The sequence below is a fragment of the Cuculus canorus genome, chromosome Z (genome assembly GCF_017976375.1).
Source record: "Cuculus canorus isolate bCucCan1 chromosome Z, bCucCan1.pri, whole genome shotgun sequence".
Taxonomy (NCBI): Eukaryota; Metazoa; Chordata; class Aves; order Cuculiformes; family Cuculidae; genus Cuculus; species Cuculus canorus.
This window is the reverse complement of record NC_071441.1, coordinates 8,169,290-8,196,774: the sequence shown is the minus strand read 5'-3', so window position 1 is coordinate 8,196,774 and position 27,485 is coordinate 8,169,290. Positions and strand designations below refer to the sequence as shown.

General features: G+C 40.9%; 1 protein-coding gene across 2 annotated transcripts in view; it reads left to right on the top strand.

Annotated features, from left to right (window-relative positions):
- LOC104054799 (chondroitin sulfate proteoglycan 4-like) overlaps positions 1-8,625 on the top strand; it is a 40,419-nt gene extending 31,794 nt beyond the window's left edge. For both annotated transcript variants that reach the window (XM_054054890.1, XM_054054889.1), the window contains exons 9-10: positions 1,940-2,123; positions 2,607-8,625. In XM_054054890.1, coding sequence (XP_053910865.1) covers positions 1,940-2,123; positions 2,607-4,651 — 2,229 coding nt within the window. In that variant the 3' untranslated portion in view covers positions 4,652-8,625. The remainder of the gene's footprint in view (positions 1-1,939; positions 2,124-2,606) is intronic.
- Positions 8,626-27,485: the final 18,860 nt, after the last annotated feature.

The window sequence follows — 27,485 nt, the reverse complement described above, 5'->3', positions numbered from 1 at the left end:
AGGATTAGCTCTCTCTGTAGTCACAACTCAGGTTCTGCACTACTAAAGTGCAGAATCATAAGTGTTTTTTATTTTCTTTTCACAACTTTCAAGCATGTGTGATAGGAACGTGTGCTAATGAGTTCCTTCAGAGTATTTGCAAGCTGTGTAGACTATATTATGAATACTAACCTTAGAACCAGCAGCATCTCAGGGATCTCTCTGGCAATTATAAACTAAAAAGCCGGGTCAGTGGCTGCCTGGGAAGTTGGCAAGGATTTAATAGGTATAGCTGTCTTCTCTTCAGGGTACTGAATGAATTATCAAGCAGACCAGATGCTCAGTGTAGTGGATGATGTTTATTAAGTGTTCTAGTCTTGTGGCTATGAGGAATCCTATTGAAATTCTAATTTATTATGGTATTGACTTTAACGTTTGAGTGTAGTTCCAACTGCTCAGAATCCTAGACTGAAAATACTGCCTTTCTGCTTTGGGGCCTGAAGAGATGCAATGTTGTATTTTCATAGAATCATAGAATCACTAGGTTGGAAGGGACCCACTGGGTCATTGAGTCCAACCATTCCTAACACTCCCTAAACCATACCCCTCAGCACCTCATCCTCCCGTCCCTTAAACACCTCCAGGGAAGGTGACTCCACCCCCTCCCTGGGCAGCCTCTGTCAGTGCCCAATGACCCTTTCCGTGAAATTTTTTTTCCTGATGTCCAGCCTGAACCTCCCCTGTTGGAGCCTGAGGCCATACCCCCTTGTCCTGTCCCCTGTTACTTGGGAGAAGAGGCCAGCTCCCTCCTTTCCGCAACCTCCTTCCGGGTAGTTGTAGAGAGCATTAAGGTCTCCCCTGAGCCTCCTCTTCTCCAGGCTAAACACCCCCAGCTCTCTCAGCCGCTCCTCGTAAGACTTGTTCTCCAGCCCCCTCACCAGCTTCGTTGCTCTTCTCTGGACACGCTCCAGAGCCTCAACATCCTTCTTGTGGTGAGGGGCCCAGAACTGAACACAGTGTTCGAGGTGTGGTCTCACCAGTGCTGAGTACAGAGGGAGAATAACCTCCCTGGACCTGCTGGTCACACTGTTTCTGATAGAAGCCAAGATGCCATTGGCCTTCTTGGCCCCCTGGGCACACTGCTGGCTCCTGTTCAGTTGGCTGTCAACCAACACCCACAGGTCCTCCTCCATTGTAGGTGTTTCTCTGAAGATTTACTGCAGTATTTGCAGTACTTTGAAGCTTGAATCCTCACAGGGGGACTGATAGGATTCCCTGGAGTATGATGTTCTGCAAGGTCAGTGAAGACAATTATGGGACAAGCCAAGTTCCTTCCTGTCTCTTAGGAATCCTCTACTTACTGTCATGTAGAAATTTGCCACTAAGTAATTTCTTCAGCAGTTTTGGTTATAAATGGGAGTATATTTCAATGATCATTGCACCTCCTTCTGGTTCTCATAGTCTCTTACCAAGTATCTTTTGCTATTCCTCATGAAACGCCTGCATCAAAGTCTTTTCAAGCCTTCAGTCTTTCATATGCTTTCTCAGGGCAATCAGACTGGCCTCTCTGGAGTCATTATAAAGAAATTACCCTAGTCGTATGATACTCCAATTCACTAAACATACAGTCCAGCTGCACTCTTGTTCACTATTACCATTGCTAGTGTGAAAAAAGTTTCTTAGTGTTTTACATCTCTTTTATTCACGTAAGACTTCACAAAGCTTTCATGCCCTGTAATTTTTCACCTACCTTCAAGTAAGCTTGTCTAGCAAAAGGGCCCATCTTAAGAGAAGGACAAATATAAGATAATCTCAATGTAAATTACAAATACACTGTGCATGGACTAAGGTACAAAGGCCTCTCTTGAAGGCCTTCTTATGGTATTTTTTTATTTCCTTACACTTCTGTATTTCAAATTATTCTCCTCTTATACCAATGGCTTTTCTTCACCCGGAACAGGTGGATGAAGGTGTGATCATGTATGAGCACTTACATGCCAAGTCAGCTGACTGGAGTACAGAAGATTTCTTTACATTTACTGTCTCCTCTCCACCATCAACACTGGACCTCCAGGTGTTCCATATTGTAATTTCATATGAAATTACCAGGCATGATTGGAATAGTCGTCTTCTGGCAAATACAGGTAAAGATGCTGTACATTTGGGTTCCAGATTGCTTTGGATCTATCACAGTTCCAGTGAACAGTTGTGGAAACAAAGGCTGCATTCTCTTAAGTAACAAATGATCAGAATACGTTTGTCACAGAGTGTAGATATTAGCTGCATCACTCTATCTTGAAAAATGAGGTGAACTACCTGTTTGATCCTTCCAACTGCTGTAGAGGGTATTGTCCATTTTGCTATAATGGCAGGTGAAAATGCTGTCAGAAGCTTTAAGATACTGATATTTCTTTAATTTTTATATGTGCATCAGTAGAAGGCCTTTTCTCTGACATGTGAATGTATTTTAAAGATAGTGGTAATGTTTTTTAGCCGTGACATGTGGAAATCAAGGATACCATGAAGGGGAAACTTTTCTTAGTATTATCAGTGTTTGATATCTAATTTCTGAAGTATTACAACTATAAAATAGTCAGTTTCTAAGATTCTTTATTTCTTTCTGCTAGGTGCCATAGTCCAGGAAGGAGGTAAAGTATTAATCAACAGAACAAATTTAGATGCTTCAAATCTATTGATTAAGCTACCTGAGGTACAGCGCTCTGTGTATGAAGTCTGGTATGAAGTTGTATCTTTGCCTCAACATGGCTTTATTGTTGTTGGAGAAAGAAATGTTACCAAAGAAAAACCTAACTTCTCGCAATACATGCTGAACAGATTTGGAATTGTGTATGTGCATGATAATTCTGAATCAGTGAATGACAATTTCGCTTTCGCTGTTTGGTTAAACCTAAAGAGTAAGTCTGCAATGAAGCCCCATAGTGAAGCTTTAGAGGAAATATTTAATATCACTATTGTTCCAGTGAATGACCAAGTTCCAGAATTGAAGACCAAAAAGCTGCACTTGAAAGTCCTGCAGGGAGATGTGTCAGTGCTGGGGTCAGAGCATCTGAAAGTTGAAGATCTAGATAATGCCCCAGCTGAGCTCAAATACACCATTGTTAGCAACCCCAATAATGGTTATTTAGCAATGAAAAGCAATCTCAGTGTCTCCATAAAGGAATTCACACAAGCTGATGTTGACAATGGTAAAGTTTGGTTTGTACAGGATGGAAGTTCATCTTCTGGGGTGTTCTATTTCAGTGTGACTGATGGTAAACATCGCCCTATATATAAACTGTTTAGTCTTGAAGTCGTACCATTTGCTCTTGTCCTGGTCAACCTTACCAATGTTGCTCTTCCACAGGGTCAAACATCTGTCACTATTACTAATGTGGAGCTTTCAGCCATCACAAATGGAAAAAGCACTAATATCATATATGAAATAACTAAGCCGCTCAAATATGGGCACCTGATGATTGGAAATGAACAGGTTACTAAATTTGAGCAGGCAGATTTGTACTCGGGAAGGCTATCTTACCATCTGACAAATCTCACTGCATCCAAAGAAGTACTGGAGTTTATGCTCTCCACTGCAGAAAGCAATCTAACAGGACAAATACTGAACATCACAGCAAAGCCTTTAGTACAAGTTGTACCTGACTTGCAGATTTCAAATCAAGCAACTTATAAATTCAGAAGCAGTGACCTGGATGCTTCTGAGTTAGCTAGTTTGACAAATAGTAACCCTATATTTGAAGTGATAGTACCCCCATCTTATGGAAGGATTATAAAGAAAAGGTTTGTGAATGACACAGTGTTTGAAGATACTCAGACTTTTACCCAGGCTGACATTGATAGTGGTGTTGTACTTCTGGATATAGATACGAATATGACGGGCCTTGATCTGTTAAATGACTCATTCACGTTTATACTCAGGGCACATGCTGTGCAGCCAGCTGTTAGCTATTTTGAGTATTCCATCGTGCCATACAGTCCTCCACTTCTGCAGGGTTTTACAGCCAAAGTGCCTTCCATATCCAGCACAACCACTTTAAAGACTCCCGCTACCTCAAAGGACAGGGCACCAGCCTCCTCTCGGAATGAAGGGCCTACAGTAGCACTACAGAAGACTGAACCAACCATGTGGTCAGGGCAGAATCACTGGGGAAATCTACATAAGGAAAGTCCATTGCTAAATCTACCAGTGGGAACAAGTGGATCTGCAGGGACTAGGACCACAACCCAAGTCAATGTCAGGAGTCCCAGAGGGCAGGCAGGTGAAAGCAGCAACCCTTGGTACATCGTTATCCCCCTGGTCCTGGTGTCTGTGCTACTCATTGTTGCTGTTGTTTCTGTGTGCATTTTGCTAATGTGTCAGAAGAAAGAGAAGACAAAACCACTCGTCAGAAGTCAAACTGCTGTAGTCCTCAGTAGCCCAGATGGATGCCTGGAACGGAGCTTGACAGTACCCAGTGTTACAGTGACTCCTCTCCTGAAGGGATCTGAGGGAGGTACATCCGTGGCAGTAAGACATGAACAGCTGCTCCCTGCAGCTGTTAATCCGACAGTAGAACGGTCTCTGCAAAACTGCTGGTTAAGCCTTGATCCTGAAATGATCCAGTATTGTCGAAGAACAAACCCAGCTCTGAAGAGCAATCAGTACTGGGTGTAGTTATGGCGAGTTTTGGTCCTGTAATTGTTATGGTACAGAAAAGAGAGTATACGTTGTTGACATATAATTTGTTTTTTATTACACTTATTTATTATAGGTCAAGTGATGCACTGTTTGTTAGATGAAGTCCAAATAATCTGTGAAATAATAATAAAAATCTTACCAATTGTGGTGGCCATAAAATAAAATTCCCGTTGGTACTTCAGCAAAATTCCTGCTTAGTTCAGTGCAGAATTTGGCCCCATAGATTTTGAGTGCACCCTGTGTATGCAATACTTTTTCTTTTCCATGACTGGTAAAATGGAATGTTCTGTTATGGATTATATGTTTTTAATATAATTACTTTTCTTTGAAGACTGAGTTTACTGTAAAGGTCTTGTCTTTTTTTCCTGTACCACCCCTTCTATATGAAGATCTTCAAACTGTTTCTATAAGTAATTGTGAAGGTGCTAATCTCAATAATGTCATTCTGACCCAAAGGCTGTTAAGAGGCTGTTACTAAAGAAACAAAGCTGTGATTCTTTTGACAGGTGTTCATCCAGGTCACTGAGCTGGAAATCTAGAATTCAACTCAGCAACAATGGTACAGCAGTGACTGCATATAAGCATTCTGGTAAAATACTCTTACTGTGAGATATTATTTGTTCTTTTATTTTCTTTTTCCTCATTTGATACTGAACTTCAGCCTTGAATATCCGCAGACTAGTAAAATGCATCCATGACCCTTAGTCCACATAGCAAAAAATGTGTATCTGCCGGTCAGCCTGTCTGCTGAATTATCTTAAGGCTTAGGTTATGTCTGGGAGCACATATCAAAGTTTCCTACTTCTGACAAAAATCTAAACTCTGCCTTCAGTGGAGCAAACACAACTGTCTCTGGAGTCTGGGCATTCCAGCAGATGACAGTAGAATGTGTGTTGTGGAGCTCTGACAGGAACAATCCTGCAGAGGACTTACATATTCCCCTTCTGAAGTTTCACAGTTTATCCTTCATCTCCTAGAAAACCAAACACAAGTGCCTTACATGCTATGACTATGCCAGCAATTTTGCTCTGGTAGTAAAATGTGCCATAGTTTAACTGCAAAGGGAATATTTTCGTATTTTTGAAATCCAGGCTCACTAGTGATGTGCACTCTCCATGTAAGGTCCAGTCTTTGTTCTACTGAGGACAACAGCAAAATTGTTATTGGTTCCAGAGAGTGAACTGACATCAGGGAAACGGTGGTGTGATCATACTAGTCTCTTGCTAATGATGGAACTTCTCATCTATTTTTGTACTTTTGTATTCTTAGAGCTTTCAGTTAGCTTCTCTATGAAAACACGGTGCTCAGTGTCAGAACGCAGTGTCTGCATGGCACTCAGTTAACACTGGAATACCATTTTTGTTTGAGCCTATGTACTGCAGTTTTTGCTTGTACGGAATGGATGTATGAACCTCAGCATCCTTGGTGCTATTCATTTTACATTACCTTGGTTTGGATTTTTTGTTATTGTTGATTAGCTATGTTTCTGTCATTTATATATTTGAACTGTTGGAAATTATCACCTGTAAGGAGGGCTAGACTGAGCCTCTGCATACTGCTGTGTTCTGGGAACTGAACACACAAGCAGTGGAGGCAGTCTTTCTCATCTTTACCGCCTCTGCCATGGTCAGCCATGGTGTATTTTGAAGCAATGCGTTTTCAGAGCCCACTCCAAGGAGAGTAGTCGATGTCAGTGGAAAATATGCAAGTCACTTAGTCAGTTTATCAAGTTAGTGGGGCACTAGAGGCTAAAGATATGAACCCTTGATATGCTCAAACTGAAATGTGTTTGAACCCTAATAGACATGTTTTATTTCTCTGTCATTACCATTTTTTGCCTGATGAACCAGGAAACCAGCATGAGCAGGTTTGAATTCAAGCATTGCAGTCAGTGTAAGAGTCTGTGGTGGACCGCTGCAGGCCTGTGTTGTAGACCTTTCCTGCTTCTCCAAAGAACATCTTTGGGACTATTTTAGAAATTCTCAGCCAGAGAGGTGGTGCTGGCAGCCATTGTAGGGACACCCCAGCATCCTTTGTGGAGGTGCAGCTGTACGTCTCTTGCCATTGCCTTAGATTTCATCTGCTCACACCAAGCAGATCCCAGCTTCCTCCAGGTCTCAGCTGTCACTTACAGCCTTCCCCCAGTGCCTTCTGGCTGGCAGCAGGAACCTAATCCCTTTACACTACCTCCAAGGTCTTACTCCAGGAAGGAGTAAGGAATGATAATCGAACACTGCTGACACTTAAAGAAGCCTGTCTTGCATTTCCCTGCTGCTGACACCTTCCTGTCAACAGCAAAGAGGCATCGTACTCCAGTATCTACTGGGAGACAAGTAATTTGCCTCTAGTTCAGTACCAAAATATTGCAATGATAAAAGTTGCTGTAGTCTGGTGACAAAATCCATGCTGTGAACTTGTGACAGGCTGAACAGAAATATGAAAGTGAAATGTGTGCTCAATGAGAGTTTGCTAAATGTGATGTTGTAAAGACAGGTGTGCCTGAAGTTGCCAGGTATGCAGTGGAGATGGAACGTGAGCTGCTGTAATACTGGTGATGGTAAAAAATGAGACTACAGCGTAACAGTGACTGAGTAAAAAAATTGGCAGTGCAATTAGAACTCTGCAGTTGAATGGGTGTTCTTGAGTTTCAGCATTTTCATGCTCTAAGCAAGAAATTACACATGAAAAATACAGAAAAGGTGGTAGAATTTGTGCAGGCTTTTTTTTGCAATCTGCACAATGTGCCGAGCTCTTGTTCACGGTTTCCAAAGGGCTTTTGGCTATTGAAAGATGGTAACTTCAAGTACATTGGGCATTATGGATTTGTATTTTGAGCATTGGGCTCAGATTTTAAAGCATTGAGGGTTTTTTTGTTGTTTTTGTTTTGGTTTTAGGGAGTTTTCTTTGGTTTGATTTTGTGTTTGTTTTTTTTAAAGAAAAACAGCCAGAATGCCTAAATCATTAGTAAAGTCTGCCAGCATTCAGTTTTCTCCCTCAGTTGGTGCTACAGAGAGATAACCATGCCATATCATGGAAAGTTTTGATGCCGATAGAAGTATATTGTATCAGTGATTATGGGTTTCATTAAAAATGCAGAGATAACTGTAACTGATAAGTATAGGTGGATTTTGCCTTAATATCTTCCCCTGAATTCTGATTGCATTAATTTAAGCTTTCCCTATGGGCAACACAGAATAGTCTCTGGCAGACGACAGTTCATCGTGCTTTTATGCAGATATTTAAGATAGGTGAGAGGAGTCAACTCTTGCTGAACTGAGGTCACTGGCTTAGCCAGAAGTCCAGCTTTGAGGCAGTAAGAACTCACTGGGATGAATTTCATTCTGCATTTCATAAACAACATATCAATCTAGAAAATCCCCAAGAAAAACATTTTGTACTTAGGGATTCTTTTTGTGATGCTGGAACATGCATAGCTTATGGTCAGGATCTGGTCTGAGTTTTTTGGTTGTTTCACTTCACCTTGAAATTGTGTTTTTTATTTAGTGGAGGTGAGATTTGTGAAAGATTCCCTTTCTAAACAAATGGGAGTTCTAAACTGCAGCATGGAAGTGCCTTGAAAACATATAAAATTAATAAATTCTTTTGTTTATAATCCACACGTTTATGTTTCTGTGTTTTCTTTAAAGACCTGTAAAGTACTGCACTGAGTGCAGAAACACAGCAGGATCCCATTTCCAGTAACAGCATTATTCCAGGTTTTCTGATATTTAGTTTTTAATTGTGTGCTGAGATGACTGTTGTGCTGTGCCCAGCATTGTGCCTCTAACGTAATGCACGTGGCTGGAAAAAGAGATCTCATCATGTATCTACCTGGCCATGTTCAGCGCTTGAATGAACGTAGCATGAAAATAAATGCATTCATTTGAACTTGCTCAAACAGGACTGCACTGCTTTTGTTTCAGTAAGTTTTTCTGTTATTTAACTGCGTATTCAGGGTACTTTAATAAAATTCTTAAATGTTAATACATAAGCGCTGTTTTGTCATAAAAAAAGTCTTTTTTTTTTAATCTCTAAAATTCATTGGATTATCTTTTTATTTTCTGTCAAAACCACGCATTCACTCCAGCCTCCACAAATGCATTGTTTGGCCTGATTTAGATTTTTTTCTAATCAGAACCTAGCTCTTTTGTAAACTCGAGATAAGGAACTGTTTCTTGAGACATCAGAAATGCTGGTGGCCTGAAGCAGCAGCTTCCCCAATGCCATCATTCAGGGTCGTGGGCATAGAAGTCTGTGGTGTTTGCTTGGTTTCATGGTTGTGTCCCCTCCTCTAGTCCTTCTGTGACTCTGAGAATGTTGGTTTGGGAAGAAAAGAAGATACTATGTAAATAGTCCTAGAATTTTTATATTTTCCCTTTTATTAAACTATTAGTAAGGGGTAGCTACAGCTTTGGGTGTAGTAGCCTGTTACTGCCGGCAAGGCCAAATTCAGCAATGAATCTACTCATGTGTTCTCAGCTATTGGCCTCCATCCAGCTTGCACCATTTTTTTCCAAGTGAGTCCTTGTGATGTTATGTTGAGCATTCTGTGAATTTTTTTATACAGGCTGAAAATAAGTGTCCTGGCATATTAAATGGAAACTCTATTAATTTATCTTCACTTTTTTCAAGCTAAAGAATTCCTGCCAGTGCTTGCATATCCCAAATGAAGTCCCAGAACAAAATGTTCTTTCATTGCAACTGGTGAAACCCATAGTTTCACATCTGTTTCTAAGGAGAGTCTGTACGGTGAAATGCTTGCTTTACATGATTGTTTCCTCATTTTCAGTCTTACTGCTTACTTATTTTTGTGGTAATGCTTTATACATGCTGGTAACCACTAGTGAGACATGAAGTTGTTTGCAGACGGAGTTCTTAGCTGCAAAACCTTTGCATGGCATCACAACGAGAGGGGCATTGGGTCTCATAAATTCGTAGGAGAAAAATGAAGACCGAGCAGGCTGAGCGTTGGTATGGGATGATTTGAAGTGTCAGAAATTCTGCAAGAATACAGGTAATAGATCAGAATAAACAGGTGCAATTTACAGCATGTGACCGGTCACAGTGATTTGCTCCAGCTTAATCTTGCTTAGTGACCTCTGTGTATGGTGCATGAGAGCGCATCAGTGAGGAAATTTTTGAGAGAATATGAAGTAATTGGAGGAACTGAGAATTCATATTTCATATACAAGTACGTTTTCAAGTACATATAAATGAATTCATAAGGGAGAGGCACACAGGAAGTTGGTGTGAGACGTGAAGCCACCAGGGAGGCTGCTTTGCGAGTAGGGTTCACTGAGGAAGAGGTTGGTTTAAGGGGCAGGGAAAAGTAGGAGGGTGGAAGGAAAGGACACAAGGAAAAGGTCCTTTGAAAACAGACCGCTGAGCTTGTTCGAAAGGCAGAGCCAACATGCTGGACTGCACCTCTGGAAAGTAGACTACAAATCCACCATGCTGCTTGGAGAGCTCACCTCCCTGCCAGAGAAGGGGAAGACCAGGAATCAAGATGATGAGTTTTATTCCCATTAGTGGGGAGAGTTGGGGGATGGTGGAGGTGGCAAGACTTAGAAGCTCAGTTTGCTTTTCCTTCTGCTTCACTCTGCAGCTGGCCAGAGATCTAGTAGAATTAAATCTCTTACGGCACAAACATGCTGAATGTTGACAGGCAAAGGTGGTTGCCTGTCACGAAGACCAGTTGTGAGGGTTAATCAGATCAAATTGCTGAAACCCTTCCTTATATAAACATTGCCCAGTCTGGCTGAGCTGAGTTGCCTGGGGTGTTACTCAGATGTTAAAGCCTGTTGACGTGAATATTGCCTTAAAAATAGATCTGCGGTGTTCTTAGTGTCTTGCCCAAAGTGCAGAAAGGAACAGGGTGAACTTGCTTGAGGTTTTGACTGATTGTAATCACGGTTAATGATTAATGGTAAATCTAGCTATCTGCAGGCACTGAGAAGTATTTATAAGCAAAGCAACAGAAGTCATGATTTTGAGCACTGAGCTAACTAGTGCAGATGAAGATGGACCTGAGCTTAGCCCTTGAAAGAAATGAAAGTACCTTCAGGACTGATCTCATTTGTACATGGCTGCACACAATACTGTTGAAGAGCAGCTATAGGACCAAGATTAGATCAGGTGCAGAAATAAGCAGAAGTGGGATGAATCAGCTATAAGAACAAACAACTGCCTACTGCAATCTGTATTGTCCATCCCAGGTCCTGTACACTGCTGGGAATGCTGCAGTATAGCTATCAGTGAGACAAGTTGCCTGTTTTCCTTCCCTAAATCACCTTGCTTCTGTTTGCAGGACTGAGGTTCATTTAGTCTTCCCTGTTGTGCTAGTTGCTGGGATTCCGAGATATGTCTTTGATGGTCCTTGGATCTGAGTACGGTATTTGCCCTCGGAAGACCAGTACTTACGTGCGTGCTGCTTAAGAGCCAATGTTGAGGTAACGGTTGATCACCACTGATCTGTGTCGTGATCTAGTCTAATCTGAACCTACAAGTTACACTTAAAGACACATTATACCCATTTCCATTTCACTGGTTCCCTAGAAAGCCTGAAAGTTTCTGAAACAGTGTGGGTTCATGATACTTCTCCGTGATGTTACAGCTTGGGAAGAAGCTGCATTCTCCCCAGCACCCAGCCCAGGTGCAGCACGCACTGTGCCTGATACACCTTGGTCATTCATTTGGTAGCCTATTTCACGTTGTATCAGGCTGCTTGACAGAAGGGCTAGAGCCTTCACTCTGCCCTGCCTCTCTGCACTGCTTCAGCTGTCAGGGAGAGGTCCTCTCTTTCCCCTTGAGCACAGCTGCATAAAGAATTGCTCTCAGGGGCTGCTGTGCAGCGGAGCTGTGCTCTGGTTTCACTGATTCCCCACTTCCACCTTGCTGGGAAATTCTCAGGCTGCCAGCTGTGAGCAGGGGGCAGTACTTCACTAAGACACGTGGATGTACCCATGTCCTAGTTTAGAGCTTTAACTTCCTTTTTTTTTTCCTTAAAAAAAAGCACAAATCCACAACAAGGATATATAAGGACTTTATTATAAAGTACAGCCTCTGCCAGGAGCAATTGTAATAGCTTAGTTGTAAACAGTGCATCACCTCCCAGGCGTTAGAGCTACAGTCTGTACAGGATGGTTGTACGTACCCAAACCCAGCTTTGCCCATTAACCTCAGTGACAGTTTATGCCCTTGTAGGTTGTGACTGTTGTCGTTTTCTTCAAACAAGTCTGACTGCCCAGAAGATTTACTTATCTCTGTTATGGAACTGTGACATGGTTTAATGCTCATGGGTCATGAGCCACCAGTGTGTTTCTTTAGTTTATGGGAAAGTTTGATGAGAAGCCATTCCAGTACATAGATTTTGGAACAGAAAGTTTCTAGTGCTTCAGACAGTTGAAAGTTTTTGTAACTCCAAAGCTCCTGGAGCTGATGTGGGTATTTCAAGGAATAGCATGGCCTTTGTTGGCAATTTCTCCAACCTTTATTGTTTCAGGTAAAAGCAATCCAACTCTGCTACATGTGGGTAACTCTGTAGAAGGGTTTAAATAAAAAGTAAAGTATATTTTGCCCTACGTTATACAGACTCTTTTCTAATGATGTGAGACGTGGACCTGTTTCTTTGTTAGCTGTTGATATTATGAATTAAAGACAGCATAAATAGTGAGGCCCGTTGTTTTGCAGCCAGTGCGGAGTCCACTGGGACTACAACTGCCATTCTTTAGCAAGTGAGGAGTAGCTGTAGCTGGAAATGTGTTTTGGATCTGTATGGGGAAATCATCCAGCTGGTTACAGTAACAGCACGTGCTTAAGAAATACCAGAGGTGGATCTAGCAAGTATCTCAGGAAGCTGCTTTATTTTCTTGTTTACAGTTTCCATAGAGAAGTGACAGTTGTTTTCCTATTAGGAGATGTTTAGGTTTACAAGTACTCCTCTGAGCTCAACTTTTGGTCCTGGGCTAGAATGGATGACACAAGTGACTAAAGCTTCTGCACAAGCATATGATTCAGAGAGAAGGAGTTGCCTTATTCAAAGTCTCTGCAATCTGCCTTTGAAGATTCCCCAGGCACAGGAAATGGCACGACCTCTCTTGCTTTTGGGGCAGACATACAGGACGCCTACATCCTTTGCAAACAATGCAAGTATTGGAAATGGAGTTGGTTACACAGTGGCCATATAGCCTGGCTGGTTGAAAGTGACTTCTCCGTACCGATATGCTCTTTCAAACCTAGCTCAAAGGGATCTCTCACAGAGGATGTAATGGCAGGAAACACTGCTGGCACCAAGATGTTACTCAGTGTGTGAAATCCAGTGTGTTGGCCATAGCTACTGACAAAAAGAACATTTAGTGAGCTCTTTCACTCTGAGGGAAATCACAAGTACCTGGGTATCACCGCACCCGCTTAATTGATGATGTACATCAGCATTCATGAAGCCTTCAACACTTCCAGTCCTAATTTGTTGTCCTTAATAATGCGAGACGCTGAGATCAGATTGACCATTCTTTGAGCTTGCCTTGGATCTGCAATCTCCTCTGGTGGTTGAGAGGAACAAATCATCTGGCTTTAGCCTATGCCTTAACTGGGTTAATAATCTAAACTATAGGTTTCATTGCCGCTGTGTTTACAAGCACCACACACTGTGGGAAGGAGTTGTTGGCGGATAGGGATGTTAGGGACATGCATATAATAGTGGGGAAAAACAAGTTTAAACCCTCTTCCTCTCTAACTTGGCAAGATGTCCCCCTTCATTTACACGAGGGAGCCCAAAGCTGTGAGACATAGGTGCTCTTTGCAAGAGTACTGGATAAACAAGAAGACAGAGACAAAACCATCATTCAGAGTGCTCTCTAGAGAACTAGGGTCAGCGCTATGGTAAGTCACGTGAGTGCTCTACCCTTTCCACTACTGTTTGCAAAGAGTACGGGAAAAGAATGTTCCCCTACAGGGAAATCTTTCAGGCTTTCTGTGGAAAACAGCTCAGCTGATTTAGACATTATCTGAGTCACTGACTAAAGAGCACTGAGAGGCTGTTCTAAGTGGGCACTGGCCCTGTCCTGCAGCCTGTGACCAGGAACCAACCTCCCTTTTGGGATCCGGACCTTGTTTGTTCCTTCCTACTGGTTGCCTCAGGCAGCCCCAGACACATTTCACTAGCTGCTATGAAAATCATTTTCAGGTATCTAATGCTCCTTTGTGTTGGGTGGATGAGTTCGTGTATCTAATTCACTAGATTGCAATTTTTATTTTTAAATTTTTCGTATAAGGGTACTGACTCCCAGCTTGGAGTTGTCTGAGCATTCAGATTTTCTAGGACAAAGGCATTGCATAAATTTTCTTCCCCAGAGAACTGCCCTTGGATGTTAATGACAAGGAGCTTTTTTCCCTATTGTTTTGCCACTTCTTTTTTTTTGGTTTGTTTTCTGTTTTCAGTTGAAGTGTCCCACAGAAATCATGTCATGTCTTTCTCTGGTGTCTCAAGCTAAGCAGCTTTTCTGACATTTTGCTATCACACAGCAGTTACCCAACAAGTTGGTTTTCCCATTGCTTTTGCAACAATACTTACTTTTTTTTCAGGTTTTCATGACATATTCATCTACGTCTACTCTGTCTTGACAAGTTATTTCCCTGTTGCTGCTCCAGCTTCTACTGTTATTCTAACGTCTGATAAAAGAGTCCTGCTGGCAGCAGATGTCAATCTATCACAGCGGAGTCTCTTTGTCAGATGTATACAACATGAAATCACACTTTCTTATAAACTATGCTGGTTTGGAACCACTTTACAAGAAGGTATTTTGGTTTGTTTCTTAAAATAGAGGAGACAGCCTTCACAGAATACTACTTGAACTTGCTGCCGAACTTTTATTAGATACTGCTTTTAGCTGTGCAGGAATAATAATATCAGGGTCTGGGGTTCAACTTAAAAATCCCTTGTCATTTGCCATCAGGTTTCAGGTCAGAGCATTTAAAAAACTGTTTCTGTATTAATCTGAAAGTGACGCAAGTGGCTGCATATGTCTAAACTATAAATAGGTTGGGGACAGTATTGCTAAGCACAAAGAAATGCCCCTCATCAAGTATAAATAAGAACAAAATTTAATAGGAAGCTGGTATAAAATTTTATCAACTCAAATATTTCATCCAGTCTGCACAGCCATCTTTTACACATGGTAAGGATGGTGTGAGGTGGCGCGTGTGCCCTTGGACAAGGTGGCACAAAAAGTTTGTGTGTATAGTGCTGTCATCTCTTTGTTGAGTTTTGTGGGATCTCATGGGGTTTCCTAGTGTCTTGGTGGGTTGACTCTGGCTGGGTGCCCACCAAAGCCGCTCTCACTCCTTCTCCTGACTTGATCAGAGGAGAGCAAATACAACAAAATGTTTGTGAGCTGAGAACGGCAAAGAGAGAGATCACTCAGCAATTACCCTCATGGGCAAAACAGACTAGACTTGCGGTAAACATTATTTTAATTCATTATCAATCAAATCAGAGTAGGATAATAAGAAATAAAATGAAATCTTAAAAACACCTTCTCCTACCCCTCCCTTCTTCCCAGGCTTAACTACTCCTGGTTTCTCTATCTCATCCATGTCCACCAGCAGTGAAGGAGGACAGGGAATAGGAGTTGCAGTCAGTTCATCACACATTGTGTCTGCTGCTCCATCCTCCTCACAGGGAGAACTCCTCGCGCTGTCTTCTGCTCCAGTATGGAGTCTCTCCTATGGAGACAGTCCTTTAAAACTTGTCCAATGCGGCTCCTTTCCATGGGCTGCAGTTCTCCACGAACTGCTCCAGTGCAGGTCCTTTCCTTGAGGTGCAGTCCTTCAGGAACAGACTGCTCCAGTGTGGTTTCCCCACAACGTCACAAATCCTACCAGCAATCCTGCTGCAGTGTGAGCTTCTCTCTCCCCAGGTCCTGTGAAGAGCCTACTCGGTGTGGGCTTCCCACAGGGTCACAGCCTCCTTTGGACACATTCACCTGCTCCAGTGTGGGGTCCTCCATGAGCTGCAGATGGATATCTGCTCCATTGTTAACCTCTGTGGGTTCCAGGGGCACAGCCTGCCTCACCATGGTCTTCACCACTAACTGCAGGGTAATCTCAGCTCTGGCACTTGGAGCTTTTCCTTCACTGCAAGCTCCCAGCTTGGAGCTCCTTCACTGGCCCTGCATGGTCCTTTCTCTTCAATATTCTCACCCCTGCCTTCATCTGCAGTTGTGCAGTTTTCTTTTTCCCTTTCTTAAATGTTATCCCAGAGGCACTACCACTGTCACCGATGGTCTTGACCTTGGCCAGCAGCTGGTCCACCTTGGAGTTAACTGGGACTGGCTCTCTCAGATATAGGGGAAGCTTCTAGCAGCTTCTCTCAGAAGCCACCCCTGGAGCACCCCTGCCACCAAAACCTTGCCACACAAACCCAATACACTTGGCTGCGCTGCTACTCCTTATTGTTGTAGAATGCTCAACTAAAACCACTGGCACAAAGTCCAAAAGTTACCAGTGGTCTTCCTTTCCTTGTCCTCATTAGCAAGGTGGTAATTTCATTGAAAAGAATCGCTAGAAGATGAGGAGAAACATGATGAACAAAGTCCAGCTTCACTTGGATTTATGCTTTATAGGCCCTAGTCCTGTCCTTCCTCAGGTTCACCTTCAGCTTATTCTGATGTATTTTACGCAGAAAAGCTTCAGTGCATCCTGTAGCTGATTCAGATCTACATGTGTCCTTATGAAACAGTCAAAATGTGCCTACACACTGGCCATATGGTTGCTGCCTCCTCAAATGGAGAAGATGTTGAGTTGGACCTGTCTTTCACTCACCATGAGATACTAAATTGGGTGTCTTTCCTCTTTTTGGCTGCCAGTTTTCAGTGAACTTGGAAGAATTTAGCATCTCTGAGAACTTCACACCTCTTTCAGAGTTGGCTCAAATTGTCTGTTGCACTGAAATTGGATTTAGGAGGCAGACAGGCAGCTGACATAGTTGTGCAGGGGTTGTTCTCTTAGAAAAGCAGATTAGAAAGGAAGAATAATAATTCAGAGTTCAAAGAAGTTTTCAGTGTTGCATATATTGAAAGAAATGTGTAAAACTGCTACATAGAGGCTATCTGGTAAGATGTTGTAAATAACTGAAGAATGAGCAATTTTGTTTTAGAACATGTTCCATCATTGTCAAAGACAAATGCTGTTACCACCCTACTGCAGTTTCTCCTCTCTCTCCTCTTCCTTGCAGTACTCCTAGCTATTGTTCTCTTTCTTCTTTTCCTTTTGTCCCCCTTTTTAGTTTGCTGTGCCTCTGTTCTAATGAGGAACCCGGCTTCTGAAAAACCTTCAGCCATATCCACACACAACTATATCTGAGGACAAAAACTGTAAGTCAAAGTGGATTTCGCCTTCTCCTAGAAAGCTGTGGCACTGAACAGGAGCTACAGATGACTACAGATGACAGTGGAAGATTTGTTCAGCCTGGTCTGCCATCCAGTGCTGTTGGATCAGAGAGAATAAACCTTGGCTCTAGTGGCTTAAGGAGAAGTATTATCTCAGTACTGCATTGATGGGAGAAAAAAAGAGCAAATATTTCAATGCTGATGTTGCAAAAGAGGGTGTTGTTCTAAAAATCATAATAAGCAAACAACAAAATAGGCAAACAACAAAATAGACAAACATCTGTTAATATTAAATCAAATATCATAGCAAACTTTGTGCTAATTAAAAGAAAAAATCACCCAGAGAATCTGATAAAGTATGTCCTGCACATCTGTGCCTTGTACTAATTAGAGAATTAGAAAGGACCCAGAAGATCTGATATAGAACATCCTGAACATGTGTGTTAGGAGAGGACAACACTAATCAAGCCCTGTTATCAGATCTGCCAACTTGGCAAAGGGACATAAGTAATCCTTCCTTCCAGAAGCAGATCCCTACTCAGTGAGCATGAATGATAGAATCACCCGCAACTTTACATCATCACTACCCAATCATTTGTAGAGGCAAGTACCTGGCATATATTAACTCTGTAACTTTTTGTAATAAATTGAGCTCAGATGCCTCTGTAAGGATATAAAGATTTACGGAAAACCCACGTGGCACCCAGACTTGTGCAAATTTGTAATAAAATCAATGTCTCAACTTAGCCTGTGAGGTATTTGCACGCTGGGTAATGACTCCGACTTTTGGACAATATTTGTGTCCAGGTTTGGAAAAGTAGGAAAGGAACCTAAACCAGAGTGATTTGGTTAGGGGGAATATTTGAGAAAATTGAACCTCTTGCTTTTATGAGAAAATTTAAAAGCCACAATTATTTTGCTTTTCAGAAGAATGACCAAGATTCGGTTTGATGATGACCTATGGAAGGTTAACAAATAACAGGTAACACTGATAGCAACAAAAGGCAAAGTGAACTTTAGTGCTGACTGAGAAGAAATGTAGAACTAACAGGAAACATTTCTGAGTGCACATCTTCACTACTGCAAAAACATACTTAGGAACATCATTGTACTTTTTTTTTATATGGAAGTCTTCAAATTGAGCCTGAAAGTCTTTCTTAAGTATGTATTGTAACCCAAAGACTTTAAGAGGCTTAAACAGACTTAAAGTCTGAAAATTTATCAATTCAAGGGCTGAGTTAAGGCTCCTCAAGCCGAAGCACCCTGGTGAAAGATTGGGGTAGAAAAAGAATGCCAGCAGCCGGGCAGAGGGATCTTGCCCACCTCACCGCCTTGGGGAAGGCAAAACTAATGTCTGGCCTATCTGGATCCCTGAGTGCATTGTCCTGGATACGGCACATACAGCCTCGCCTTCCTGGCCTCTGTTTTCTCTCAACAGTCTCTATTCTCTGTCACGTACTGCCTCCCTGGTTACATAGACCTCTGAAATGGCAGGATGACCATTAAGGTCTTGCCTGTCTCATGACAGACAGACTAGTGGCTAAAGTTCTCCAAAATTCCAGCAATAGTATGCTCTGTACCTCTTTGAATTAGGCCATTATATTTCCTCTGCTAGGCATTTTGGAGTCTAACTGAAGATACCTTAGGTTTTAAATGCTGGCCCTGATACACTGTCTGTGTCATAGCAGGTATTTTCCTCAAAGTCTAGTGAGGCTTTGGTCCAAAGGGAGTTAGAGGATGGGAGAGAAGTGCAGACCAGGAAGGGTTTGCTTATATTTCTTATGCTTTTGTTCACTATTACTTTTATTGGAAGATTCAAATAACCCTCTGGATGCAGCAGGTTTCCTGTGCAAAGCCCAGAAAGGGCAGTTTTCACAGTGCCATGCTCCGAAAACACTGCAGTTCTCTTACTGGTCTATGTGGAGGCACTTTAGATGCTTCTCCATTTCTAAACATACAAAATTAATATTCCTTTTTGAAAGGAAGGGATACTGACATTCCTTCATGAATGAACTTATCTTATTTTAAAGGGCAAGACAAGGAAATGTCTACAACACCAGAGGAAAATGTTATAGCTGCTTTGTCCTGCATTTTTCACAGTCCATATGCAGCTCATGCTCTTGGAAAACAGAGAATCACTAGCTGCTCTTTAATGTCCTTGATGAAAAGAGGATTGTAGTCTGAACTGTATCCAGAGAACAGGTGTCCATATCATTGGAAATTACCCAAGTAATTGGTAAAGAGGCCAGGATGTCTAGGGGATATGGAGTTTAAGTAGTCTTCCCACAATGAATGGATTAAATTTAATTTTTTAGACCATTAAACTGTGGAGAATTTCTGATTGATGTTCATGGGGCTTTTTTGGTGTTTTGGGGTAGTGGTGGTATTTCTTTTTTATTTCCCAGACAGAAGTGCTGTGACACTCCTTAACGTCAAGTTTTCAGCATTGCTGTATTCCTAATATTAAGCCCCATATGATGGGTGCTGTATGCCTGTCCTGAGATCCTTGATCTGGAAAGAAATGGACTTGTCAAATTAAATGAGAAAAAATATAAGTAAAACCAAACTGATTCCTTTTAAAAAACCTCACTAATCCTTAAGCACTGCTATTTTGAATGGTGACAGTTATATTTTTAGGATGAAAACAATGAAAATTATTGCAATAGGGCAAATAACAAGAAAAGGATACGGTAAGATTGCAGCCTACGAAGTAAAAAAGGTGAGCCTTTTACAGGATAAAAATGTGCAGTGTCTTAATAAGTATGTTACGTCAACAAAACAAGTAAAATTAGGTTTAAGAAAATTCTTTGAAAGCACAAATTAACAACAGAAAATTATTTCGAGCAAGTATAAATTTGCAGTGGGCTTTCTACCTTTTCTCAGAGTGTGATTAAATTGGATTAAGTAATTCAGTACTTCTAAGCTTTTTAGAGTCATTAGATGATAATACCATCGCAGCAGAAACCTCCTTGTAGTTCAATTAGAAAGATAAGAAACTCCAAACAGGGTGTTTTTCAAGACCCTGAAATACTTGGATTACATTGGTAATGGCAAGAACTGTGTGTTTTGATGTTCGTATTCAAATCAGGGTATTTATATATTTGGTGGATTACAGCAGATGTAAGTAGTTTAATTTTACTAATAACTTGAACGTATTTTGAATGTGACCTTTAGCTTTCAAATTTGAAAGGCAGACTATCTTTCTCCTCTCAACTTCACAGTGGATAATAAATGACACGTACATGTGGTTAGTTCTGCCTGAGAGCTCTGCCGCGAAACCTGCTCCTTTTATTGCCCAAAAATTACTGATAGTCACCTACTTTCAGGGAAAATATAGGTTTCTGTTTTCATCCATGCTTACTTCAGTTAAAACTGCTATACCAATGACTTTTTAAAGAGAAGAGACTTTTTGCCTTCTAGTATCAATTAAGAAAGCAAAAGATTCAATGATTCAAGCTTAGCAGCATGCAGGAATATTAATGGAAGCTGTTCAAATTTTGTCCATACACTCCTCACATACAATTTCAATATAAAACCTGATATTTTCATGTTTTTAACTTAATTTGTGAAATGTGCAGATCTATGAGTCTTCTCTGATCAGTTGCTCTGTAAAGGAGGAAAGGGATAATAACTAAATATAGAGGCGAAGATTTTGGAAGTCTTGGCTTCTGATCCTAACTGGCATTGACTTAGTCAATGTTTTTAGGTGAAGTGTTTTAGCGGGCGGATGGTTTAAACACACATCCTCAGGGCCTAAAAATGAAGGTATAAAAAACCAGTGGCTAAATAAACACCTATGCCTCATCTTCGTTTTGCCCAAAATTTCTTGACTCTGAGTAATAATCTGCATCTTCACTGAACTGACACAAAGATTTATATGTGCATGTTTTTAAAAGCATTTTCCATAATGCAATGGACTTTACCCGCAGTCCAGTCTTCGGAAAGTCGAAGATCGTTGAAAGTGAATTGCTGCTAATACTGGAATGGAAGTGTGAGAATAAAAACTGATCTGAAAGCAAAGGTCCCTGCAGGGGACTTAGCCACAGTCTGAGGTGGAAAGGCAGGTGTACAGGCTCAGCTGTACTGCCTTTGCAACAGATTCTCACTGCTTTCACGCAAACCACCCCTGCATGCAGCAGGCAGATGTTCCCACAGACTGCAGTGGCACTCGCCCCCTCCTTTCCCACCGCAGGGGGAAGAACGCACCTATATCACAGCTGTATTAGGTTCCACACCTACTCATGCCTCTTTCCACTCCCCTCTTTGCCTTTTTCATCCTACTCAGATTATAATTCTGCCTTTCTTCTCTTCAACTAATGCCACAGAGCCCTCACCTGCAATGGTAACTCTCTTTAATTGAATGTAACAGGTTCAGTCTTCCATATATCCAGCTATTGGTACTTCCAATAATGAATACTTCAACGTGTAGTGTAGTCTCATAGACAGTTAATTGTCCAGATTTTTCAATGTTAAGAGAGAATTCTTGAACAAAAGATTAACGTCTCTTCATGGGCGTCAGATGTGTGATAATGATAGCAACTGGAGGAGGAAGATACCCACATGCATCTGAATCTCTCCTTCTGCAATTCTCTGCAATACCCCTTTCCTTCCAATAAACCTGTTTTCTGTTCACGGGATATAACATGATTCAGGCTCAACATGTTTCTTTTCAATGTGTTTGTGGAAAACGCTGTTTCACTTTGTGCACTGACCAAAACCTCATCCTTTTGCCTCATTGTCATATGCCCTGTCAAGACAGAAAAACAGTGGTATTACTGTGAATAAAGCTTGTCTGTGCTTGATTGTGGTATGTCTAACATGGACAACGACTGAGAGTCAGGTTTTTTTAGTAACTCCATTATGTCAACATTTCCTGGTTGCAACAGTCCTGGATTTCTCTCTCACTGAAACATGAGGAGTTGGGCAATGTGGCCTCTTGCTTGTCAGTCTGGGAAGATGAGACTACAAATTGCACCCAATTACATCTGAATCTACTGTTGCAGATTCCCTCCATCCTCCACACTCACTGTTTTGTTTTCCCTTTTGTTCCATGGGCACATTTCCTCTTCAATTTTATTTCTCTGTCTTCTGATGTAGAGTTTAAAAATGCAAGGGAAGCACAGGGGAAAAATCGAGAGTGGACAACATCAGCAAAAGATCATTGCCAAAGTGCTTAAATAACAAGGCTCTCTCAAAATGCACAAAAAATAAAGTGTTGGGTTTTTTTTGAAGTTATTTGTTTCCATAGGACTCTTGATGATTCAGGTGAATGATGCTGTGACTAGGGATGATTATTTACATGCTAGTCACTTCTTCTGAAAGTTGCAGTGCTTTGCTATAATTTGACATGAGAGGTAGTTAAAAGACTGTTTGCTACAATAGTATCTGAAGAACAAAATTTGAAAAAAAGCAAGCATACAACCAATATTATAAGAATGAATCATTTCTTATGTGCAATCTGCTCTTAAAAATTTTAACAATAAAACCCCTATTGGCTTCTTTGCCTTATGCTGATGTTGACTGTGTTCATTCTCTCTTCCCATCCAGGAAAAATTATGTGTGTTGAATTTTAGATTTCATTCCAAAAGCACAAGTACTTGTCAGTGCTTCAATTTTTTTCCGAAGGCAAGTTCCATTTTCCTGTGTTAGCTGTCCAGAAAGCTGTGTGCTGGGGCTCCTAAGTCCTGCCTATGCAGTTATCCGATTTGGTATTCCACTGGAAGGTGCTGGTGGAGAAAGATGGTCTCACATAATTTACGTCAACTTCACAGGGAAGATAGAAAAGACAGATTTAGCGCAGTGTTAAGTCAGGAGTCTTGCAGACAGCAAGGCATTGCATTGAGGGGTTCTAACCTGCTGTGTTGTGCATCCTCTGTAGCAGATTTAGGGTCCATAATATCATCTGTAGATACCAGCTATTGTAATCATAGAATCTGAAGATCACAGTTACAGAAATCATTGAGGTAAGAGCTGAACTTGTTGATTACATCTATGCTAATGAATTAAGCATAACAGATCTTTTCCTGGCACAGAGGTCAAACCACTCAGGAGAACCTACAGCCTATTAAGCCCATTTACCTTCTCAAACATGATAACTACAATTGGAAATCACCATATCTAGGAAATTTTGTGAGTCTGTTGTCTTGGACCAAAAACTTGCTAAGGACAATCCTAACGATCTAACAGAATCAAGTGTCACTTGGGCACGTCCCACAGCACTGTTGAATTCATTTGCACTGAGTGACCTGCATGACCCATACTTCAGTGCAATGCTAACCTTCAGTACACAGCTGGTGCTGCATGACACAGGACAACTTCACATAGCTTTTTTGGCAATGTTTGAGTTCTTGAACCCTATAAATCTTAAGCCTCTTTGAAAAGAGAGATTTTTCTCCTGTGCACTGGAAGTCTCCACTGGAGGGGATTACAACACAGGAACAAAAGTGTCTGGTGGCTCGCAGCTGTATACTCTGCTGATCTAGTGTAGTTATATCTCAGCAGATAATGATATATCCCAGATATATCCCATCTACCCCATCTTATGCAGGTCGGCAAACTCCCTAGGGAGATATCCTCATATAAAATCAAGCTGGAACTCTGTTAATTGTCAAAAACAGACTGTTCGTACCAGCAAAATATAGAGACAAAACTCCTAAATTGATTGAGGACAATAAGGGAATATGTAAATCCAGTGGCTTCACAGACAGATAGAGCTTACTTCAATGAGTTGTGCCAGTCAATCTTTTAAAACACATGTGTTCCCATGTACTGTTTGGCTCCCTAATTTCCTTCACACTGAATTCTTTCACAAGACAAGACGGGAATGGCTTTTGCACTTTTTATATTTGTGAAGCAAGCCACTAATAGTCAGATACTCTCTAAAGGATGTTCAGGGTGAGGAAAAAGAAGACAAATGTGTGACCAAAGTGGTTTTCATGACTTCAGCGTCGAGGAAGACAAGAAGTGACTTATGCCCTGTTGCTCATGAGAAGTGCGTCGTGTAGGGAAACAGTGTTCTGTGAAACTACTTGTTTTTATGGCAAAAGAAAGAAAAAACAGCTGACTCACTGAAAATAAACAGGAATTTGAGATTATGACCGCAGACATTCAGCATCTGACACAAAATGCTGAGTAAGTTTGTAAAGACTTCCCTGCCAGCAAACAGGAACTGTTTACTAAACTAATGGCTTAGCTCAAATATATTTTTAAATGAAACGTCTTATTTCTCAGGGTTAGTTGCTCTCCTGACAACAATGACAAAAAGAAGGGGCTGATCTTACCAGTTGCCAGAAATTGCAAGTGCTACTGAGGCTGTCTACACTAAATTCATCTTCTAGGCAAGGTGACCCTTAACCTGGCAGACAGAGTATTAAATACATTTCCCAGGGTAATTTTGCTCAGGGAGAAGAGAACAGATAATGCTAGACCCTGAAGAAACAAGAATATGTTGATCCTTTAGCTACACACAACCAGACTGAATGACCAAGTGCATCTGTACTATGATCTAGCAGTTCTGGTGATACAAAGGAGGACCCACACTTAAAAATTAAGAATCTAATACAGTTCTTTATTTTCTGCGGAATTCAGATTATTTCACCTCAATGAAAAGAGTCTGATTTTTATACATGTGGTTCCTGATTCCATACTGGCCCATTCTGTCCTTAAAAAGGGACAGTATTTTAACAGTATGTTTTAAATATTCATAGCTAGTATTGCAGTCGGTCATATCAATTTAGAGCAGTCAAGATCTTAGAAGAGATATCTGGGCAGCCTGGCATTGAGTTTTCAATGACTTAAAATTACTTAATGGAGCTGGATTAATTATTCATTATGAATAATTCAACTGACCAATGTGGAAATTTCTCTGCATATGAAAAATTCATAATTTTTTTAAAAAATTGAAATTATTATTCATCCTGCCTTCACATTTAATAAGGCTTAGAATTTGGCCCTCCATACATCTGGTATGTCAAAAAATACGAAAAAGATCTTTTATATTACATTGGCTGCTTAAATATATTTTTCTTCCTTCTTCTCTTTGTTATGACATTTTGAAGTAGTGTGAACAAAAAAACCCCATGAGTGCCAAACTGAAAGAAAGAAGTGAGAAAACACACAAGTTCCTCATCTAGACATTAGGTCATGAATGTTTGTGCTGTTTTATGCATTAGCAGCTCAAACATAGGGAATGCATCAACTTCCATATGCAGTTTCCTATATTGAGCAACGTTTAACACAAGAACGTTGCACCCTTTCCTGCCTCTCCGCACTTACCAAAGTATTGAATTAATTGGTAAATCACTTCCTTGGCCCCTGTTATAAAAAGATGGCTGCTTTTGGAGAACAAAAAATGTTTAAAAATTTGTATCCAACGTAGCGCAAATGGATCGTTGTTTGTTTGTTTATTTATTTATTTATTCATTCATTCATTTACAGATTTCCTTGGTCTGTTTCCAGTGAAGTTCATGAACACGCAGTTTGCTTAGAGGGAATTTAAGCCTGCTGACTCTTGGCTTGCTTTTCTGTTGCTGCTTGAGAACGTCAAAGAAATAATCCATGGATCATAAATCAGAAACAGTAAACCAGGAAACAGCATTAGAAAATGCTTTTAAATTACTTCTGTCATTTCATCTGCGGGATACAATTTCTGAATTACTTGAAATGAAGAAAAAAGTGCCTACTATGCCATACCTGTCAACAGTGAAACTACAATGCTAATCCTGCAAGGCTGAAATATTCGTACACCAAATGGTACTGGAAGAACTTTCTGTATCTTCCTTTGTATTCAAGAAAATAACCAACCAATAGTGATTATGCCTCCAAAACTCCACTGTAACACATGTGCTGGATCCGTGTGCTAAGAAGTCAGATCATGATCTGCATGTCAAAAATACAATCATTTTTAGTTGTTGCTAAGTATTCCCAGTGTTGCATGCATCTTTGTGCATCTGTGCTCTCCTGGGACTATTTTCATTACAGCCCAATAATCCTATTAATCCATTATCTGCACTTAGCCTATATCAAGATAGAGTGGCATATCAATTTTCAAGCATTACACAAATTGACAGAGCAGAGCGTGCCATTTGAAGAGCAACAAAGCTGGTGAGGGGGCTGGAGAACAAGTCTTATGAGGAGCGGCTGAGAGAGCTGGGGTTGTTTAGCCTTGAGAAGAGGAGGCTGAGGGGAGACCTTATTACTCTCTACAACTACCTGAAAGGAGGTTGTGGAGAGGAGGGAGCTGGCCTCTTCTCCCAAGTGACAGGGGACAGGACTAGAGGGAATGGCCTGAAGCTCCGTCAGGGGAGGTTCAGGTTGGATATCAGAAAAAAATTCTTCACAGTAAGAGTCATTGGGTACTGGAACAGGCTGCCCAGGGAGGTGGTCGAGTCGCCTTCCCTGGAGGTGTTTAAGGAACGGGTGGATGAAGTACTTAGGGACATGGTTTAGGGAGTGTTAGGAACGGTTGGACTCGATGATCCAATGGGTCCTTTCCAACCTTGTGTGATTCTGTGATTCTGTGATTCTGTGAATGTAAGTATTCCCCCAAAGTTACATTATCTCTAAGATTCACAAGGCCCTTCTTAGTCTAGACCTGTTTCCTTCTAATTAGATAGATCTATTCATAGAGAAATGTGTTGCACATCCAGAAACATAACATGTATTAAAAAAACTCACTTGGGTCACAATTTTAAGACATTTCGCTATGTTGTTTCCAAATCTAGCATAAAGAATACTGCCATTTCTTCCATGCTAGCATCAATTTATTAAGATTCCTGGTTCCACACCGTGTGTACATTTAACATACATATCTATGAAGAGTGGGATAATTGTAGGAGCTATTTTAAGAGGTAGTTACGTAACAAGCACCATACTGGTGCAAATATCCATCTACTCCATTATCTTGTGTCCACCAGTGGTCAATATTGGATACCTATCCAAAATGTAAATCAAGAGAAGATGCGTACGTAAGATTTGTTCATACACTCCTAATAGCCAACAATTTGTGGACTTTAGGAATCAAAGAAATGTTTTTTATTTGATAGCACATGGTTGCTTTCTCTGCCATGATTTTACTTAGTTGCTTCTTAAATATATTTGAGTTTTTGAATATATAAGTTCTGACGGTGCAAGACTCAATAACTTAAAAGTACTTTGCTCAGATATTAGAAAAGAATCTGATCTCAAATTGCTTCACAAACTATTCATGTTCTTACGAATGTCTGTAAAACTTCTCATCTGCCTCTTTACAGTGTATGTCTATTTAGTTTTTCCATACTTTCTGTCATTTGTGTCCATTCAGGATCTTGTTTATTTGGTAGCACTGTATTTGTCTAAATGTGTGTTGAATTCTGTGCCAACCTCAAACGAGGTAGTCCTGGCCATGGCAAGACAATAGAGACAGACCAATTCTCAATCCATAAATT